The 22,183-nt window shown below is 42.6% G+C and overlaps 1 protein-coding gene across 1 annotated transcript in view; it reads right to left on the bottom strand.

Annotated features, from left to right (window-relative positions):
- The window catches only part of TULP4 (TUB like protein 4), a 631,050-nt gene that overhangs the window by 229,678 nt on the left and 379,189 nt on the right, over window positions 1-22,183 (bottom strand). The window contains exon 7 of the mRNA XM_086927321.1: window positions 850-1,074. Within this exon, the coding sequence (XP_086783447.1) occupies window positions 850-1,074 (225 nt within the window). The remainder of the gene's footprint in view (window positions 1-849; window positions 1,075-22,183) is intronic.

The following is a 22,183-nucleotide window of genomic DNA, read 5'->3' as shown; positions in this document are numbered from 1 at the left end:
CTTTCCAGTGGTTACCCTCACTTCCTCTACACTCACATCTACCACACGAAATTATTATTTGTTAAAACCCTGTAATTTGCATACCGTCTCCTTTTCAAGCCTCTTTCCGAGTTGCACTCACACATTCCCTTGAATGGCATTTAAAAGAATATATGCGATCCTGCCACCCTGTTACCTCTCTCGGACTTACTCTCCATGACCAATATATTTGAAAATATACCTCATATCTCTATAACCTGCCTCACTTCACAGTGTATTTTTTTTTAAATACCTGGCATCCTACCACCTGCCTCCACCTGTCTCTTCCTTTCCTTTACTCTTCCCTCACATGCTTCCTTCTGTCTTGCATGAGTACTTCTATCTACCAAACTGAGCCACTGCTGAGCACAGAAGATTCCCAAGCTTTGTGCAGGAGAAAAAGGAGAGGATGTGTGTAGGCAGCAAAGCATTGCATGCCATTCAACTGTTTTACTCAGAACTTTCGCGACACTTTCGTAGCAAAGAATCATGGGAAAAGAGTCCGCTGTGCAGAACGGAAACCACAGCAGTGAAAAATTAATTTTGTTTACACTTCTGTGACATCAAAGCAATCAATAACAGGCCTTTGATTCCCTTGATCACGCGTAATGGTTCCTCCAGATATACACAAAAGAAATACAACAACGTAATGGCTGAAATGGAGTGAACAAGTTAACTATTGCAATAGCAGCATCTGCAACTAACAGAGGCATTTTTAAGGAACCTCTGGGTTATGAGTTTAATTCAATATAAGGCAAATAACAGAACAACTCTAAGCCAAGCACTTCCCAGTCTTATGCGCCTGTTATAAGAATACCAGATTTAGTATACCTTAATTGTTGATATGAAGGCAGTTGTGAGGTATGAACACAGTCGAGGGGGCAGAATCAGCTTGCCAATGTCCTTGTCGTCCCGCAAACAGCTTGCAATTGCTTTCTGGCATAGGAGCTGCAGGTTAGAGATCCGGTGCTCTACACGAACAACGTAGAGAGCCGGTCCAGAGGCGAGGAACAGGCGCGAATCCCTGTGACCCCAGCAGATAGAAGTGATAGGACGCTGTGGTAAAGAAAGGAGGGCACAGTCAGCTGCACAAACGGAACAGAACTCCTACCCTCAGCTGACAGTAGTGTGTGTGTGTGGTACTCATACATTTGTTTACGTTAAATCAGCTGAATGATATGTGTGAAGAATGGAACACATTGTGGATGTATTTAATACATTATTAACAAATATTTTAGAAAACCAATTGCATGTGGATAATTCCCCAGTGCCCCCAGCAGGAAGACTAGCCATACTGGCGGGAGAGAGGAAAGATACCGGAAAACATGAATGGTGCTTCCCCAGTCATCGGAGACTTGATGTAAACCAGGAACTGTTCAACCCAACAACTAAATCTGAGCTAAGTTTGAAAAGGGCAGATTTCTCTCCTTAGCTACAGGGCTAATGCTACCTCTAAGCGCCTCTAAAAAAAGAATCTGAGACAGACACCATATCAATATTGTTCCATCACATACTTGTCTTTCCTGGGAATGATAGTGGAGTGCTGCGAACACTTGTTATCCAACTTTCAGGCATCTTCAGCAACAAACTTACCAGTTAGGCTTCAGACCCTGCTCCAGCACAGAAGCGTTATCGATCCAGATGGTCAATGAAGCACTGGACACCCTGAATAAAGGGAGCTCAGGGCAGCAAGCCCAACGGACGCTAGCCTGCCTTCGACACAAACTATCACAAGGCTATCCTCATCTTAGTTAGATCCCACATGTGCATATAAGATTGCTTCTTGATTCTTAGATTCTTGCCTTCCCATGAAAGGCAATGATCTCCATGCCCTAAGTTCTGCCATCTGTAGATGAAAACCCAAGGGGGACGGGTGACGGGGAGCTGCACTGAGGAGGAAAGAGAGGTGGCTTATGATGAATCAAGGATTTACTAGGAGGCAATTGCAGAGTGGTGGAAGGAGCTAGCCATGTGCGATTGACTGTGTAACTTTGCATGAGAGTGTGCATGCATTTTCTCGCCTGCCCATGTAACACATCCGGTTTGAGGATCTGCCATTCCCCTGTCTCTTCAATGATTACCCCACCCAGGATTTTTATCACTCTAGTCTTAGGAGTTTGATTTTATCTACCTTTGAAGAATGCAGCTGCAAGAATCTATAGCTAGAACCCATATATTTCATTTAATTGTCCCGCATGTTAGGAGGTGTTGCACTGTGCCATATCTGCTACATGGTATGGCATAGAAGGTCTAGGAGTTAGCCTTACATAAGGGCAAAATAAAAATATGTAAGTGATGGAGATATGGAAGTAAAACAGAGGAGTCTGAATGCAATGGTCTAATAGGAGTGAAAAAAAAGTAGGAACAAAATTGAAGAAATATGTGGGCCTCTCAGTTTCTACATTGTTATACTTCTACAGTGTTGTTAAACCTTCTAATTCCATTTGCACATCTTCCCTACATTTTGTACAAGTAGTCACTGCTACTGTTGGCAACTTGACAGCTATGCATGTATTTTAATTTTATCCCATAGTCACAAAATGCTAGCACTCAAAGAAGAAAGAAAGACGAAAATGGCTAGAAAAATGGCTAAACAAACAAGCACTAGACGATTCAGGGATGCCTAAGACTACCCAATGTTACAAGTTACGCAGAAGGCAGAATTCCCCAGAATCATCCTTACCCCGGTTTTAGCTGTAGATTATTACACCATCCATTCAGAGTCCCAAGCTACATGTGGCCTACCAATTTATATTTGTCAGGACCCAAAGCAATTTGGCAGTGTGACTGTTTTAGGAACAATAGGAGTGGATATTAGTGAAATGTTATTCCTATTTGCTTTTAGCAGGTTCACCTTTCAATAAAGTGTCCATTCACAAAAACCTTTATAAACAATCATCAAAGGTTATCATTCCAATACAAGGTGCAACATATATAAACCAGTAGTGGGACAGCCATCTATTTCTTCACGTGCTGAAGAATTTCAGCTGTTGGGGCTGTATTCTGCTCGCAGAAGAAATGATAAAAAGTGTATAAGAGCCTTCTGAATGTTGTTTTCTGGCAACCACTTGTTAACAGGTGACTGTGTTCATGGATGGAAATGTTTTTAATAATATTTTTTACACTTGACCAAAATATAGTGTTTATTTTGGGCAAATAAACTGCACATCCTTTTTTGATTTATCTGCTTTATTAGGGTTTGAAGTTATACAGGAAACAGACATTTCTAACTTTTAAATGAAGTACCATTATAGGGATATAGTATATGTATACAACTTCATCCTATTATAACTGTAAGGACAACGGCTTCAGTCCATGTCCATCTCACGAATCAACAGTGAAGGAGAAGAGAGATCTCATAGAATACTGCTGACTTATACATGGTAACTATCAGTCTATGTGAGCGTATATCGTAAGTGAGTGCACCTAAGTATGCCTGCGTCGGTGTTGCACCAACAAAATCAACTCCACCTCCTTGTGTCACAGATTTAATTATGCATACAATGAAAGTTGCAAATTGCATAGTTCATTGTAATATTAGTTGTAAATAATAATATATATTAAAAATCGTTTTTTAGAGTGTTATTTATTTCCAGGCTTATTACAGATTTCTACCACCTGCTTCTGTACTGCATTCCGTATATAGGTCTCTGGTCTCGACTAGAACCTACAAACAATACTGTTCTATTAACCCCTTCACTGCGGCGGCTATTCCGCCGCAGTGCTAAGGGGGCGGGGTGGAAATGCGGCGGGCGCATGCTGGTGACGGAACTGCTCCGTCACCAGCGGGTGTACACCTGTTACAACGCAACTTTTACAACTACCTACTATTACAACGCAACTTTTACAACGCATACCATTACAACGCATTGCGCTGGGGGGCGCTCTAGGATAGGGAATAAGTATAATTTACTATCCAACACCTTCCCTAGTGTCCACGGGGACTGGAGTTAGAATAGTAAATTATACTTACCACTATCCAGCACCTCAAAGCGCTATGCGTTGTAATGGTATGCGTTGTAATGGTCGCGTTGTAATAGTAGGTAGTTGTAATGGTATGCGTTGTAACATGGTACATCCCACCAGCATCGGTTGCGCTGTGCTTATGACGGAGCGGTTCTGTCATGGCCCCGCCCGCTCAATAGAACGCTCTGCGCAGGCGCGGAATTCGCGGCGCGCAGGAGCGTTGGCAAGGTCATGACGGAACTGCTCCGTCATCAGCCAGCACCACCGCATATAAAATACTTTAATAAATTATGTCAGCAATCGAGATAACCACTCACGCTCACTTTCCGGCAAACCCTTGGGGGAATTGCCACATGGGGAATGTAGGGGCTCATTAGTAAGCCACAATGCCCAATGGCCTCAGGAAAATGAACATGATTTTCTGCGTGGATATAGAAAGACTGATCTAAATGACAGAGCATCTTGTCTATTTTATAGCATGTACAGCTGCGTGCTTAATTAACTAAGAATGTAAACTTAATTCTATCTATATATCGGAGCTTAGGATTTTTGTCAAGTCAGCTCATTCGCAAAGCTTAATGATGCAACATTTTTAGCACTGTACTGGGTGAAAACCTTTTGAGGAAAATCTCTGATAAATCCCAACAAGTGACAGAAAAAAAGAGATGAGCTCTGGATCCAGCCAAAGTGTGCAGAAAAAGTGAGCTGGTTTAGTGCACCGGGATGGCACCTCATGGTCCTGGTGATCACTGTGGTTTTGTTTCTGGGGTTAAATTGGAGCCAGCATCCCTTTCTAGCACAGTAGAGCTATCACACGTTTCTAGGTCTAGTCTTGCACCTGGGGAATCTCCACGTAGAAGTGTCCATCACAAGAATGTCTATAAATATGATCCTGACTGGCAGTGACAGGAGAGGGCTTTGCAGTTCAGGCTGGACTGTTTGTAGTGGCACAGTGGTAAAAAAACTGTTGGCCTGCATTGTGGCCAAGCGTAAAAACCAGTGGTTCTGAATAATTCATTAAAAAAATGTCAACTTGTATGGTTTATTTTGCAACTGATGAAGATCTGAGAAATGACATTCTATAAAAAATAAAAAATAATTAAGCCATCGAAATTGAGTGAAATGCAGGGGGAAAATCAGTTTCTAGAAACATTTGCCAAATTGCATAGGAGAAGCAGTTTTCATTTTATCATTCTTTTTAGAGTTTTGTTCTCTGTCGACAACATTTCTCTCTTCACAAAACGGCCAGGGTTCAAACACCGTGTTTTGTTTCAAATCTTCACCCATGTTTACATGAAGATTTCCGTTAAGAGTTGAGAAATTAAAACAAATAAAGCTTAGTTTTATTACAGAGGCTGTTGTTTGTCATATCTCTTAGCGTAATTGTAAGACAAAGGCCAGCTGTGTGATCACACTGGCCTTAAAACAAATAATGAAATCGAAGCACACACTTGGGAACCACCTTTTTCTTTCAAGAGCTACTGGAATACCACAAGACAAGAGTTATACATCATCACCAGCGAACTGTGGGGGCATTTTTATTACATATAACTGTAGACGTCAGAACTTGTTTCTAACATGAAAAAAGCAAGCATTTATAGGCATTTGCAGTATCTAATGAGGGATAGCATGAACAACATTACTATTTTCTGTTACTGGTAAAAGAGAAAAAACTGAGAGCATAAATGTCCTAATTATTTCTAATATCATACCATTCTGGCTTCCGAGCCAGCCTGCTAATAGCACAGGAGTCAGACATCACAATATCTCCAGACGAGCTTACGTTCCCCATCTGAGCTGCTTGTCTCCTAAGTAGCAACAGCTAGGCTTTGCGAGAGGACGTACGAGCGCGCAAGTGCGTTATAGTGTGTCTAACGCATGATTGGGGCTGAGAGGGGGTGTGTGCGTGTAATTTCCAGTATTTTGACTAATTTGTGTGTCAGTGCATATGTCTATGTCTACAAGTATACATTTGAGAGAAAGAGTGTGTGTGACAGACAGATCTGGGCAACTGGGAGAGAAAGAGTACCTATGTAAGGAGAGCTCAAGTAGGTTACTTTTAGTGGGTGAATGCCTAAGTGTGGCTAGGGGAGTTTTTGTGTTTTTAGGAAATTGTAGATGTGTGTGGTACAAGGCGATCCTTACGTTTGGTAAGGTTAAATGGTTGAAAAGAAAGAATAACTTCCCGAGTCACCACTGTAAGACGATTCATCAAGCCTGAAGCACATACTGGGTGGACTGATGTGTGGCTCAATGGTTAGAGCGGCAGACCCTGATGCATAGGTCTGACCAGGGTTCAATTCCCCGCCTCGGCGGATCTTGGGCTCAAAAATTCCACGGACTTGACAATTCTCGCCTTGGTGCCTATTCCAATCATGGAGTCCCACTCTGCAACTCTGGGCAATAGCTTACTTAATCTCCACAACGGCCCCCACAACGCTAAGGATGCCTGGCCTCCACCTTGGGGGTGCCCAGGAGTGGACGCCTCACAGGGAAAGCCAGGATGGGTTCCACAGCGGTATTCGTACAAGCGCCCTGAGACCCTTGCGGGTGAGTAGTGCGCTGTACAAGTATCAATTTACAATTTATACACCCATTCTGTGAAGACCACAAGGCTGAAGTGAACTAGTCTAGCATCTTTTACAACAGCTGCTGCAAACTTCAAAGATATTACCTGATTTACTATCAGAATAAATCATACAATTTATTCTAAGTACACACTTGGGATACAGATTCAATCAGTGGTGAATTAAAATGTCATTCATTTAATCTTTTTCGCATATTACACTTTCCGATATTTAAATAAGCAACAAAAAATTAGGCATATGATCATCGGGTTCTAGAATGGATTGAGATGGAAAAACAATCAGCAGAATGCAAGTAGTCAATAAGGGAAGTGTAATAGTATTTTAATTAAGTTTGTTTGGTTTTGTTTGAGTCGAATACAACTATACGTTTCTGAATCATTTTCAAGTAGCCAGAGGACAACATACTAATCATTAATCAATGCCCTATAGATGGATGCTGTCAATCCAGGTGCGAGGTGCAGTGCAGCATTGAAAGAAAGGCCACAGTGTTGTTGGGAATCAAAGGAGTCTCATGCTGGATGTTTGCTGCTACTCTGAATAGGAAACTATTTTCTTTCCAAGTAGAGTGAGCTTCACCTCAAAAGGCCTACTTGTAGGATCTGATCCGGAAAACGGATAATAAGAGTCCATGACATGGGCAATATCATCAATTATATAAATCTGTAACAGAAATTAACGCCTGGGTCCTTGAAATTATGATCAGCCTATAGCCAGTCCACCATAAAAAAAAATTTAGACTATTAGCTCATATGGAAGAAAACAAAAAAAGAAGAACAATTTGACTGTTGGTCCTTCTTTTCAATAGTCAAGGAACATGCCCAGGTACATTTTTGGAAGACTGATATGCCAGTGGATGGTGCAATAACAATGTAAATAAAGAGCTAAACCTAATGCGCAAATAGGACTCCAGTAAGAAATGTGTTTTCTATGTTGCTATTGCTCCCTGTTTTTCCCTGCCTATTGTAGTAACCGATTATTCCAAGGAAAGCTTAAAACCCACACACCCAAGGAAAGAAACTTTAACATAAGTGGGAAAAAGGCAAGGCAACTTCTAAGCAGAAGCAAGGTCCCAAGAGACCAGTGCCCTTGGTTGTTAGTGTGAGGGGATAATGTTTTCCATGACCTTCAAAATGTATTTGAATGTAGTCAAAAATGTCAACAGCATGAATTAAGGCAAGTAGAACACCACAATCAATCTTCTAAAACCGCAACAGAAACGTGAAAATTCAAATCAAATCATATTCCAGAATACAAAAAGTGTCAAAACCTCCATCGTATGTCTATAAAACCATAAAGAAATACTCACAAGAGCTGACTCTTTACTATGCATTCAGCCAGTCTGGTTCTCACCCGTATCCGCTAGGTACTTAAGACCTCTTAGTGACAGCCGTGTGCATCCCTTCAGGCTCCAGCTATTGAGGTGCCAAGTCAGGGGATGCTTTGTCCATCAAGCATTGTTCATTGAACTCAATCAGCTTGAAAAAGTTTCAGACTTAACACAGTGACAAGATGAACTCGCAGGATGGGCGGCTGCCCTGCAGAGCAGTGAGATCCAAATGGCTCATCAGATTCCGCAGCTGGTGCATTTACTGGTTAATGGGGGCTATCGCTGCCTGTCTGTCTTGAATACATTACAGCTTTTATCAAGAGCTTTTAAAAACACTTCAGAAGCCCACTATTAATTGCATTGCTGAGGCAGAAAACCACAAACTTCCACTTCAGCCAGAGCTGTTTGCAGAAGATCCTTTCAGGTGGATGAGCTGTCAGGAAAATATCACATGCTTATTACAGATATAAGTGGCAATCAAATTATTGCTTGGTAACGAGGTATTCGTGCAAATCCCTGATTGTCCCTGTACAGACCAACAGGAAGTTTATTTAGGTTCAAGATTTTCATTGAGTGAATCTTTTACCCAAACTGGGTGTCAGTGCACGTTACAATGAACACCAAAAGCAATAGATCGTCTCACAGCAACCCTTACATGGAACAGAGTTAAAATATCCAATAATTCCACAAGAAAGAAAAGAAAGAAAACCCCAATTAACATATCCAGATACAAGTAAAGCACATGTGGAATCAAACATACTCATAGTTTCTCTTACAGATCAGAGTTAACCGGTGTACAAATATTACAAGCTAGATCACTAATCTGCAGTCAACCTAGTTAAAGAGAAAAATAAATAATTACAAGCAAGTTTGTTTGATTGCAGCAGATAGTGCACTGAATGGATATTAAAAAATGAGGACATTGGTTAGCTGAAGTAGCTTTGAACGCGCTTTTTAGATCATAGAATACTCAGTACCAATAGACATTTAGGGCTCTATTCCGATGTCGTTAGGAAGGCCTCCAGACAGGATCTAGAACGTGCGAATCCAATTCGGAGCCTATGGTCCCGAAACCCCAACCTGCCCGTCCGACTCATTCGCAGACAAATCGTGCCATGCAATGGAGCCTGATTCTGAACGAGCACGATTCGGAGAGCTGTATTGACTCTGTCTCAGCGAGACCAAGCGGCTGTGGCAATCAGACTAATAGGGCAGTTGCAGGCCCCCCTTCACCCCGGGCCCTCCGAATCGGTCCGGGGGGAGTGCCTATGGGCCCCCCCGATCCAAGCATGCACAGTGTGGCAGGCACCATGTGGTGCCCGCCACAGGGTGTACGCTTTTCCCCACCCACCCCTTTTTGCTCTGGTAGACTGTGTACACGTTCGGTATACAGGGTCCCATAGAGTTCAATGGGAGTCTGAGTGAACCGGGTCCGTCACCATACGAGTGCAACGTTCTTGTTCGGTGGACTTCTCCAGCGTGATTCGTTAGGTAAGCCCTCCAGATCCGAGTCATACAGAGGGCTTTCCTAGCGAGATCGGAATCAGGCCCTAAGATATCAGGGGAGGAAAGACGCAGGGACCCCAAGCAGGTGTTACTTTTTACCATGATGGCTCACAGAAAGAATCTAGTCCCAGCGTGATGTCATTTCCCTCTGTGAAATCTTTTCTCCAGATTGATTTCCTCCACCCGCACAATCTCTTCTTCAATGTGCTAAACTTTCCACTCAACTTAAGGCAACTCACACACACACATTCCGTGAGGACCTCTGGATCTAGTGAAGGAATAATGCTAGTCGCATAGTCCTTATTTCTTGCTTACTGTCCACCAAAAGAGGTCTTCATGCAGTTGAGTACACAGAATGAGTCTAATACCTCGATTTGAAAAAAACCTCACAAATGGTTGCTGACTGCAATGTTGCAGAAAATGACAATTGTGTTTCTGTCATATCCTATTTGATTTTCTCCTATCTTGGGCTTCCTTTATTTTACACCAGTCTACCTATGGCAATATAGCTCAGAGTGAAGAGTGTGCCTTGCATCAGACTTAGTCTGGCATATCCTCCAAGGGGTTTCTGACCAGGTCTATCACAAAGCTGTGGCCAGGATAATTGAAATAAATCATGATGTGTGGGTTAGGAGGCTGCTAACACGTACACAAAGATAATAGTGTGGGTGATGGGGCTTCCTCCCTTTGCGTGGAGTGTGGTGGAGTTCTACTGCACTAGGCTAGCAGCCAAAGCATTGTTTGTACAGGTATTTTAGGATTTTCCCGGAGGTTCTCTATTGTCTCTCAACAGGGTTTTAAGTCCATGTTTGGAAAAAAAGATCACTAAATATATTTTCCTAAATACATTTATCTTCCCTTGGTCACATAAATCGGTGAAGAAACCTTTTTTTTCGAAGCTGAAAGACTTGGAAAATCAGAATCATGCTTTTTATTGCATTATTTTAGGCGCTGCTCTCCAAGTTATGCTCATAAAGTTTTGATTTTGCATTTTTACCTCCCTTTGCAGCAACTATGTGATAAGGAAATTAAACCAATAGGAGTGTCCAGGTGTTCATCATAGCTAACTCAGTTCCAGTGAGCTTTTGCTAATGGTGCTGAGATCGACTGGAGGGCAATGTCATATGTGACTAAGAAATACTCCCATTACATGGGAGGTAATGAAGTTTCATTCGGATAATTTTGTGACTCAGGAGCCCTTACTGTAGGATGCACCAGCGAAAGAGAACTCTACTCCTTCTCTGATCATGGACAGTGAAACAAGACAGCAGTCCTGTGTCCAGGAAAGACTGGTATCCCGGAAGAATCCACATGGTCATGGAGGAAAATGATGTTGAGGAAAATGCCACTCACTTCTCCCCAGTGGATGCTTCTCGAGTTGGTGATTTGTCACAGAGGAGATACAATTAAGCAACATGCGAAAGGTCCCATAGCGGAGTGCACCAGAGAGAAACAACAATGGGCAAGGATGGGTCGCAAAAAGTGAAGAGGAGTGGGATTCTGCATGGAGGTAGCACATAGTGAACTATGATTGATGTATGTGTGAAATATGGGAATTCATGGGACACTTGAGATTCAGGATTTTGTGTACTGTGTATTGCACAATAGATTGAAAAGTTTCCCAGCTGGCCGCTACATGAGAAGGAATGAGTGAAGGTGCACAAATATATGAGATACAAATAGCCCAGTGGAAGAGATGAGAGAAGCCTAAGTTATGGAAAAGATTACTGCAGCAAATTGGGCATCTGAGATGACACACCACAGAAGTCACAAGAGAATCTATCAGTCAGTCAAAGCGCAACATTAGAGGTGAAACACTGGAGTGCAACGAGTTTTTGAGACGTTCATACAGGAGGAGTTCTTACTATGAGAAATTTGGGGCAGTATCAACACGCTTTTGGGAGGCAGCCTTGGGATGAGCGATTAGCTCCCTTTGGAGCAGTACACCTCACACGCTCCAGAGAATTGATATGAGGCTCTACTTCACCCTGGAAGTTTTATAAATGACACCACTGAGGATTTACTTTTGATAGTGCAGAGGCACTTAATGAGGTGTTGAGTATCTGCATTTCCCAATGGGAAGCCTGATTCTTTTTTAAAATGTTTTTTTTTTAGAAAAACCTTTATTGTAGCATTCAATACAAATACAAGCATGGGCCTACAACCGCAGGGGACGGCCGCTAAACCAGATTAAGACCCACTATATCACGGTATGACACAGCTCATCAGCCGAAAACCCTGAGGTCCGGCAGCGATTCAGGATAGAACTTGTATTAGAATGCACAACTAAGTCACAGGATGAGACAGAGGTTTCATTTTATATTATCTAAAGAAAGGATCAGGTGCCATACAATCAAACAGAAGAATACAGGGGACAGGGCAAGGGACAGGATATGCAACTAATAACACCTATAATGGAACATTGGCGCCAAAGCATATGAATCGGTGTAAACGACAATACAATATACATTCTATGTTGAGCGCCCTAACATATCCTCATATTTGGTTTTTAGAATCCAGTCCCTGATGAAGGCTACTATGTAGCCGAAATGCATTGGACGCAAGAAAAATAATTCTCATAAGGCTGGATCGTTGATTTTGATTTTGATGAAGCAATTTTGAAAAAATGAAAAAATAAATACAAAGATATTTGAAGAACATTCAAATTTGTGTTGGAATACATTTTGTGGAACTTTTGCAGCCCTGTGAATGGGTTTCACGCTGTGACCAGGGGACGTTGCTCAATGAAGGGTCACGCCATTGTTTTTGTTATAAGGTACTCTGAAGGAGGGTACACCCTGGAGCACGCAACAACTACAAGCCACAGGAGAGAAGGAGTGCAAGCGAGACTAAATCAAACTGACCGGGATGACATTATTTCGCTGTATGCCAATGATCTGCTACTCTACATGACAGAACCAGAACATTTCATTCTGAGCTTAACATATAAAAAAAAAATCTAAATTCAATTCAGTGTGCACCTTTCACATCCCTGTGATATGGATATGACCCCTTCCACACAAGTTAATGTAATGTATGATATGAAGTAGGGGTGCCAGCACAGTATGTTTCACACTGTACAATTACAAATTAGAGAGTTGGTTAAATAGTATATATTCTATAATTATTGTAAAGATCTATAGACAAAATGGAGAGTATATGCTGTTAGACAGCTAGCTGTACTCTTTTATTTAAAATGTTGCCACTCAGAATTCTACAGCCAACACGTGTTGTGCCTCAGCAAAGCGTACAGGCCAGGAACTTTTTCAAGGCTTTGATTGTCAGTGATTTCTTAATGGAACATCAGCAGTCCTTATCTTTATTCTGGCTTTGTCTAATGCCTTTAAGAATACCCATATATTGGAACATCAATGGTCCTGATGGTTGAAATAGAGTTTTTTATTATCTTGAGGTTGTTGTAAGGTCAACCATTCCAGACCGCAAGTAGACACATTGAATATTTATTCGGACCGCTGACATTTCGTTAAGAAATCACTGGCAATCAAAGCCTTGAAAAAGCCCCAGGCCTGCGAACCTTGACATGGCGAAACACGTTGATTGTACACACCGGTGAATGGAGACTATGAATTAAAATAATACAACCAGCTCTTGTATTCTCTCTCCTTTTTCGCTAGTAAGCTTCTATGTATCTTACTCTCGAATTTGTATTTGTACAAGATGATACTTACTGAGCCACTACCCCTACTTCATATCATACATTATACTCCAGCTTACTGGCTACTACATGATTTCCTTTGCCCCTTCACCCTGTTACAGCACTGGATCAAAGCAGAGATTCAACTAAAAAAGGTCTTTGCCTCCTCATTATAACAGTATCACTGTCTTTCCTACTGAATATCTGGTTCCTGGTGATAGCACTGCATACTGTAAGAAGCACGACTGAGCACTGGGGATGAAAAAGACAATGGGTCATTTTTGGTCCATTTAAATAGTGATGGAGTTGAGGCTGGGTCTGCAGCACTGGAGAGTGGTTATGGGCCAGCAATGATAGGTCTGCTTACTAGCCTACCAGTTTGGCTAGGGCAGTGGCATAGTGACATGGACAGGTAAATAAAGTGCTTCAAAACTGTAATAACCCACAGTATTCATATGTGGCTAATTAAATATGACTGATGGGAGATGAATACAGAGGATGCAACACAGCTCTGACTATGATAAGTACTTACGCAGTGGAATACCAATCAGCTAGGATCTTCACAGAGAGAGCAAAGCCCATATAAAGGCAAGAATCCTGAAGATACAACACCACCTAAGCTTCAAATAACAGAAGGAAACAGGTGGTATTCACTCCTGACCCACAGAATGGCAGCTTTCTCCGCGCTCTGCTCTGCTGATGTCTCTCGACTGTGAGCTCCAAAACCCTAGGGGGTGTTTAAGGGTAATGTAGAGAGGAAAGTAAACCTTTACCCTCTTGTACTCTTACAAATAGAGATATTCAGAGTCTGTTCCACTATTGTACATCAGATAAGCAGAGCGGTCTCACACACGCAAAATGGGCCAGTGAACACAAGATGAAAAAATAAGTAGGGAGTTAGACAGTTGGCGGCAGTGCATGATTGGCTAGAACAGTAGACTTGTGCTTGGAGAGAGTACAAAAGACTTCTGGAGCTTCTCTTACTGACATCACAGATTGTGAGTGCAGCTCTGGCCCGTGAGTAGAAGGACGAGGCAAGCTGCTGCGTATGGGTGCTGGGCTTCACTAACGCATGTCTCGAGGATTCTCTGATTAATAAGCATTTGTGGGCTTCTGTACACTACACTGTTCATGGGACAGTCACAGGTAGAATACCATGATATTAAACACATCTGGACAAATATTTTAAATTCCTGCTCCAGCAACAGGATGGTGCAGTTGATGACAAAAGAAGAGATAATGACTTGGGGGTGGGAGGGGATCTGATTAAAGTATAGAGTATGCTGATGGCATTGATTAACAAACTCCAAAGGAAGATCGCTATAACAGTACTGTAGAGTCAAGCTGAAATCCATATCACCAATGGATACTGAGAAAGAATCTTACATACCAGAGAGTAAAAACTCAACAACAGTGGCTGAGGGCTTTGCCTCCCTGCAACAGACAAAAAGCTATGGTCTTCGAAACTCCAATGATGCTCTGGGATGTTGATTTGGGCGTACAGGGTAGGTTTAAAAGGATGGAAACCTCCAGGAAACTGCCTAATTCCAAGCTGGCTGAGTTTAAATAAATAGGATGATTTCCTGACACAGGCTGCATACTATGAATTGTTGTTCGACAGAAAGGTGCTCTCTTCCTTAGCCAGAGTGGCATGGTGCTCATTGATGTGAGCCTGTCCACAAGCAGAGAAGAGGCATTGCTTGCAAGCTGTGCAGAAATCATGTATTGAACTTCAGGCACAAGCCAGTGTGTTTCTCCCAGCTTGACTTTGTTTACATATTGCTGCAAGTGGAGGTAGCTGAGGCACATCTAAAGGGTTGGTATGCTGACTGTGAAATGGACCCAATGCACCCCTCACGTCTGGACATTATATTCCAAACAACCCATCCTCTGGCACTTTTGAAGGGATTTCAGCGGCCTTCTGTAACATATATTATGACCCTAAGTACATATCCTTCCCCCATTCATTGGTGTTTACATAATACTTGATTGTGTGTCTCACTTTTAAGTTACAATAATCTGTTACTAAAATTTGGGACTAATTAATTTTGATGTAAACTGTATGTTGTTTTTCTAACAGTGACTGTTGCTCCATGTCATGTTTACTGCTAAAATATTCATAAAAATATGGTGCAGCACATATAGAAAAAAAGCGTCTATGAGACTTGCATGTCACGGCTAGTTCCGTACCATACCTTCACAATTCATTAAGATAATGCTGAGCTGTCAAATGCTATCTAAAGACAACAGATGTTTTCTCATTCCAACACTCAGACAATTAGAAAATAGTCCAAACTGACAAAAGCGTTTGGGCTAGAAAATTAACTGGAAATAGGAACATTGATTAACGGATGTTCTGCTATGTATATTGCAGAACTAAATTCTACTGCGCAGCCTGAAGACTTAGATTTAATCCAATTGTAGCATGCACACTAAAACATAATGCAACCTAACATTAACCACGTGAGCCAAAGCCCCCCCCACAGGATTGCACATGGTGAAAAGTAGAAATTTAAGCTCCCAACGGGGAGCTAAGTCACTTGAAAAAGGGAGCAAGAGAAGGGTATCTCCTGCCAATGTATGTGTTGCAAAGTTACGTATCAATGTAATTGTGGGTCAAAACAATTCAGCAGTTACTATCCCTCCAACTGATTTGAAAAGGGAAGCTCTGTTCCTTTTGGGAATTGTAATGGGCAGGGGGAGTTGAGAGATGGGGAACACATCTTGTCATATGGAAAACGTATTTTAAAAATAAATAAACAAAAGCAGTATCTGCCTCTCGAATGGACATGACTGCAGCTTACATTCTTTTTTAAAAGGTGCCCAATTGGGAGGGTAAATGCAGGACAGAAGTCTGCTGTTCATTGCAGGCCTACCGCCCCTGCATTTGCAGTCATTCAAAGGACGTCTCAATATGTGACTTGACTAATTGTTATCTATTAGACAGGTCATTTTGCGACCTCCTGTGAATAAATAATTTGCAATGCAACCTATAAGTACACAGGTTCAATACCAATCCAACAAATTTTATACAACAGATATTTCATATAAGCATGATACATAAAATAAATATTTCATAGGACACAATATATCAACACAGTTAAAACCATTGTTTGGGTGCGCAAAATCTGTCATCAAGAATAATAAAGCAAACACAAGAGGATGATGGACGGAGCGCTGAAACTTTTCAGACATTCACCCCGGTCACAGATCTGGGTTGAATCCATCATCATTCTTTAGCTCACTTCACCACCTCAGTTCAGACCCAGCTATATGCAAATCAGTCTTGACCCTGTAGCTCATGGGAACAGTCCAGCCCGAACTGCCAAGCCAGGTTTTCCCTGAACCAGAAACAAGCATCCTGGGACCGGTTTCTGGGTAACACCCTTCATCAGCCAGGCTAGCTTGAATCCAGTGGCAAAGTGAGCAAGAGACCCACGTCTGGGCATGCCCTGCCAACTTAGGGCGATTAAAGCAAACACAAGAGGATGATGGACGGAGCGCTGTGTCAAGACTGATTTGCATATAGCTGTGTCTGAACTGGGGTGGCGAAGTGAGCTAAAGAACGATGATGGATTAAACCCAGATCTGTGTCTGGGGGTGAGTGTCTGAAAAGTTTCAGCACTCCGTCCATCATCTCCTTGTGTTTGCTTTGTTTGCCCTAAGTTGGCAGGGCATGCCCAGACGTGGGTCTCTTGCTCACTTTGCCACTGGATTCAAGCTCGCCTGGCTGATGAGGGCTGTTAGCCCGAAACCGGCCCCAGGATGCTTGTTTCCGGTCCAGGGAAGACATGGCTTGGCAGTTCGGGCTGGACTGTTCCCATGAGGCACAGTGTCAAGACTGATTTGCATATAGCTGTGTCTGAACTGGGGGTGGCGAAGTGAGCTAAAGAACAATGATGGATTAAACCCAGATCTGTGACTGGGGGTGAGTGTCTGAAAAGTTTCAGCATCCGTCCATCATTTCCTTGTGTTTGCATCAAGAATAATAAAACACAATTAATACAGTTTAAAACGACTGGGAATACTAAAACCTATCAAAACAATTGCAATTCCTGACATTGGATAATACAGGGATACAGAAGTTGAATCACGAGTAGTTAACACATATCCAATTGTACCAGATATTGATACAGTACCTAATATATGTGTAGCCAGCTTCATATACACATGTGCAAATGAGAAATGGCAAATATAAGCCTTCAATTTACAGGGAGTGACTGTGATCTAATAGCCCAGGTCCATCCCAAAAATGTTGCTAGTGCAATGACAATGTCCGTGCACAATATTCTTTGCGCGTCACAACTCCTGGTGCCCAATAACCTACAAATTGGCGTGAGCCACACTTGACGAGGGGCGGCATGTGCTGGCCAGACAAACAAAAGGTGGGCGAGTGACTCCAATTGGGCCTGACAAGCGGGACACGTTCTATCGCCTGAAGTGATCCATCTTGCTGTATAGGATCTTATTGGCAGTGAGCTCACCCTAAATTGGAAGTATAACTTCCGATCGTATGGTTTAGTTATTATATCCCAATACTGCTCCAGGCTTGGGGATGGTTTAACTTCTAGAAATCTTCCAGTCAGTGAAGACATGCCACTGTTTCTGTATGTGTTTTGAGTCACCAAATCCCAGTATTTTTCTTTTAAGATCTCCTTGGAGGGGAACAGGGCACATGATGGATTTTCCAACAGGGTAGTCATGCCAATGCTTACTAGGGAGGCTCTGACCTCCCGTAACCATTTAATTTTGTGAGAGCAGTCTGCTTTGATTAAGACTTTCATGTCTGCAGTGTAAGTTGCCAATTCTGGCGTACACCAGATTCTTCGGCAGAACAATATAGAATGCAATCTCGCTATATCAGCCAGTCTTTTCTACCTAAGGCATGAAGCAATGGACACACTGGGGTGCTTTGCGGGAGACTGGTGATCTTACGTAAAAACCTATTTTCTGCTACAGTTAGCTTGGACAGATTCTCGTCCCCGCAAAGCTCTGCCCCCTATATAGGGCAGAGCTGACAACTTTCATGTTGTATATTTGCAGCACCGGACTAACTGGCTTTGCAAGAGAGGTAGTAAACTCAATTTGTAAGGCTCCGGATAGTTGCCGGTGCTTCAACGTAGCCGAATCAAGCTCGTGATTCCACCTCAAATCAGGGGACGGTTGTTCATAAGTATGTCTCCTCTGAATGCTCTATGCGAGTTGAAAGACATCAATTTCGTTTTTGACACGTTAATTTCTAAGCCCCATACGAGACAGAACTCCTCACAGAGTAACAAGGCTCGCTGAAGACCGCTCGGGGTTTTTGAGATAGTTAACGTGTCATCCGCGAACATTTGAATAGGAATTGTTATGCCTGCTAGGACTGGGGCATCAGTGGAAGCGGACTTCAAAAACTTTGCAATCCCATTGGTAAACAGAGAAAATAGTGTGGGTGCCATAACACAGCCTTGACGCACACCTTTCTCGATGAGAAAGGGATTGGTGACATTACCCTGAGAGCCCCATCAGATTTGGGCAAAATTGCCCTCATGAAGTCTGGCAATGAGGGAAAGCAGTTCAGGAGACATCCCCAGCTCTTGCAGCACTGCCCATAGTTTACTACAGGAGACGAGATCAAAAGATGACTTAAGGTCGACAAAGGCAGCGTACAAGCTGCTCTTGCCTAGAACCACCATCCTCCAGTATAATAAGATGAATCAGAACAGCTGGCCGATAGTACTGGTGTGGTCCGATAGCCAGCCTGCAGTGGGGATAAAATGCCCTGCTCATCTATCGAATCTTGGACCTTATTTAAAACCAATTGCCCCATTACCTTTTGGAAAGAGTCTATTAGGCTGATAGGCCTATAGTTGCCTGAATGTGATTTGTCTCCTTTTTTTAAAACGGGGATAATCTCGGCCCCTTTCCAGGAGTCAGTGACTGGTGCACCGTAGGCGATTGCGTTAGCCAGCAGGACAATGTACAAGCACCATTTCTTGTCATGGAGGAATATATCGCCCGGGATGCCATCTAGGCCCGGTGCTCTTCCACCCGTTACTGCTCCTAGAGCGGCGTTAACATCAGCTCCAACAAAAGCTGTATCTTCATAAAACGAATATGAAGGCTCAACCAAATCTCCATCAGCTGTGCTACGGGCATATTGGGGTATCCCATTTTACTATGTTCCAGAACTGTTTGGAACTATTACTGGTACATGCCGGTCTGAGGTCCGGCCATCTAATTTCAGCCCATCATTTCTTAGCCTTTTCCTGGGCCCTCCTATATTTTTGCCTGGAGGACAATACTTTGTCAGGGTCCCCTGCTTTAATCGCATACCCAGAGATCTATGCGCCATTCGGCATTCCTCATTCCTCATTGTACCAATGCCATGCTTTCTTTTGTTGAATGCTCTTAGCCTTACAATGCCTAAAAAAGTGGGAGCGTAGATGGGCGAAAAAGTTATTATGAGAAGCAGTTTTAAGCTCAGGTAACTCGGGGTTGGCATAGCAGGCCTCTAGCTCAACTATGGCACAATCAATATCCTTAGTAATAGTAGCTAGGAGATCGGGCTTCTCGAATATCTTCACCCATTTTATTCGTCTCATATCATTTGCGGGGATCACGTCAAGAGTGATCAGCTCGCTGCCTGGCTGCTTAAGTACCCTCTGTGGTAATAGATCTAGGGTAGCACATAAAGGGTTATGATCGCACTCTAAACGGTACCTCACGATCATGTTCCCAAGAGCGCGCCATATCTGGATGGTTAATTAATAGATAGTCTATGCGGCTAGCGCTGTGACCGTTATTAAAGGTTGAATACAAACTGCAGTCATTTATAAAGCAGTTGGTGTGCTCATTGCACATCCTGGTTATTCAATGCGTATGAGTGTATCGGTCCAGAAACATCTAACTTCTGAGTTGGGTGGATTATTTGCCAGATAAACTCCAGCAGTGTTAAATACTACTGTCACAAATTGCAGTTCACCTTGTGGCAATTACAAGCTTTGCAGTTGGCTTGGGCTTTATTAGTTGATAAAGGTGCAGGCTTTCCTCCTTTCAACATCTGTCCCTTGTACAAAATCATCCATATTATACTTGGAGGAAATTGTGTAGTCAAAATTTGCTGGACCAATAGCAATATCCACTGAACTTCAAATCTAAAATTGTGTGCAAATGGTTGTGCGTAAATACCATTTGCACCCAAAATTAAATATACCACAGGACTCTGAATAAGCATGTATCCTACATAGAATTCAGTACAGAGCTTTCATTAAGACTTGGAGTCCCTAGTCCAATTAACAATATTGACTAAAGCAGAGAGAACCGCTCTGTCCACAATCTTGCAGAAGACCACAGGCACTTTGGCAGAGTAGAACGGATACATGACCCAGGGAACACAGATTTATCTCGAGAACTCCAATTTAAGAGCAGTGGTCCAGGACTGTAACTCTCCGAGCTATACTGAAGATCAGACATGAGAAAAGCAATACCAGCAGACGGAAATCACATACCAGCAGTCCTCCAAAGAATGTTAAGTTTCCCTCACAAGCTGTTCCAGTAGAATGACCTGGTGATCATCAATATGACACAATTATCTTCAAGTTGACAGCACTACTCCTAGTTCGTAGGTTCTCGCCAGAGTGAATCTGTGGGTACTAGCCCATCAAGTGACAGGGGCCGAAACTATAGAACTATTTTTTAAGAAGATGCCTACTTGTGCTTTGTGAGGAGGATGACTGTGGGATTGGTGGGGCTGCGGTAAGAATGGGAGAGACTAGGAGTAAAGGAGACACCATATGGAAACTTCACCTTAATCATACGTCTGGGCCCAAAAATCTGTACTTAGATTCCACAGCAGAAGAAATCTTAAGTATGTCTAGGTGAAGAGGCTTAAAAACCTTCTGGCCAAACTGAGTATGGATTTTGAGGCAGGCTTCAAGTGGACTCCCTGCAAAATATCTGCAGAGCAGTCCACGTGTTTACCCTACACCAGATATAGGAGTACTGAGACAACCTTAGCTCTGGTAAAAGGCTACTCAGTAATCAGAGAAGAATTCCCATGCAGATTAGCAGTGGGATATAAAGGACATAATCCACTGTCTTAGATGCAACTCAGCCAGCATTACTACCGCCACCACTAACAAACCATGCATTGATAGAATGTGAAGCTTTGGTTTTGTGCAAGACAGAATTATATGTGTTATGTAAAGTTTCTTCTTTCTAGGAATAGAGTGGTCAAAGAAAAATACAGACAGAAAACGTTCTTCATTTAGGTAAAATAAACACCTTTTGAACTGTAGGTCAGATGAGTTTTTACGAACACCTTGTCATAAAGGGACACTGTAGGATTTAGAGGTGCAGTTTCTCTCCAGCCTATTACTACATATTTTAAATGAGAGTCTATTTACCTGGCCAGGAAGAGGTTGAAGTTCTAAAGTTCTAACCAGAAGTTGGACAATTGACAGCAATGGATGGGGCAGTGCCCAGAAGTGATGCAGCAGACCGGCAAGATGGACTTCTGACTGCCTATAGAAGAAAATAATTCCCTCAATCTCTTACTGCATATGCCAATGGCCACAAGTTAGGTTTTAAAGGCATCCAACTGGTAGCATCAACTGTTTCAAACAGATATTTATTTTTGGCAAGGCCTGAAATCTTCAAACCCTCATCCTCTTTTGAACTGACATTAGGTGCAGGATTCCTAAAAGCCACAAGACAGCCAGAGTTCTTGTAAGAGGGCAAAGTCTAATTCAGTAGTAACCAACCACTCATGTTGAGTGGCGGTATGGAAGAAGGCAGGCTCTTATCTCATCCATGGATATCAGCTCCTTATTCTGGGGTGGCGGCAGGGTGTTATTATGAGTAAGTACAGGATTTGGGAAAGCCAAAGCATGCCGGAGCACCGAGGAAGGATGTTGAACCAATGAAGTTTACAAGGAACTGATAAAGGGAGTAGACACAAAGCAAGCTGCACAAAAAAGACCCACAGTAGCAATCTCAATAAAAGCTGGAAAAGTGGCACATCCGTGGAGAAAGAGCGATTCAATGTTTTCCTATATAGGAAAAAAAGAGCTGTATTATCTGTATAAGTCTGTGCACTCTTGGAACTAACCACCGGAAGAAATACTTTTGAGCCCAGAA

Source organism: Lissotriton vulgaris, chromosome 6, assembly GCF_964263255.1.
Source record: "Lissotriton vulgaris chromosome 6, aLisVul1.2, whole genome shotgun sequence".
Classification (NCBI taxonomy): Eukaryota; Metazoa; Chordata; class Amphibia; order Caudata; family Salamandridae; genus Lissotriton; species Lissotriton vulgaris.
This window is presented reverse-complemented; position numbering and strand designations above follow the sequence as displayed.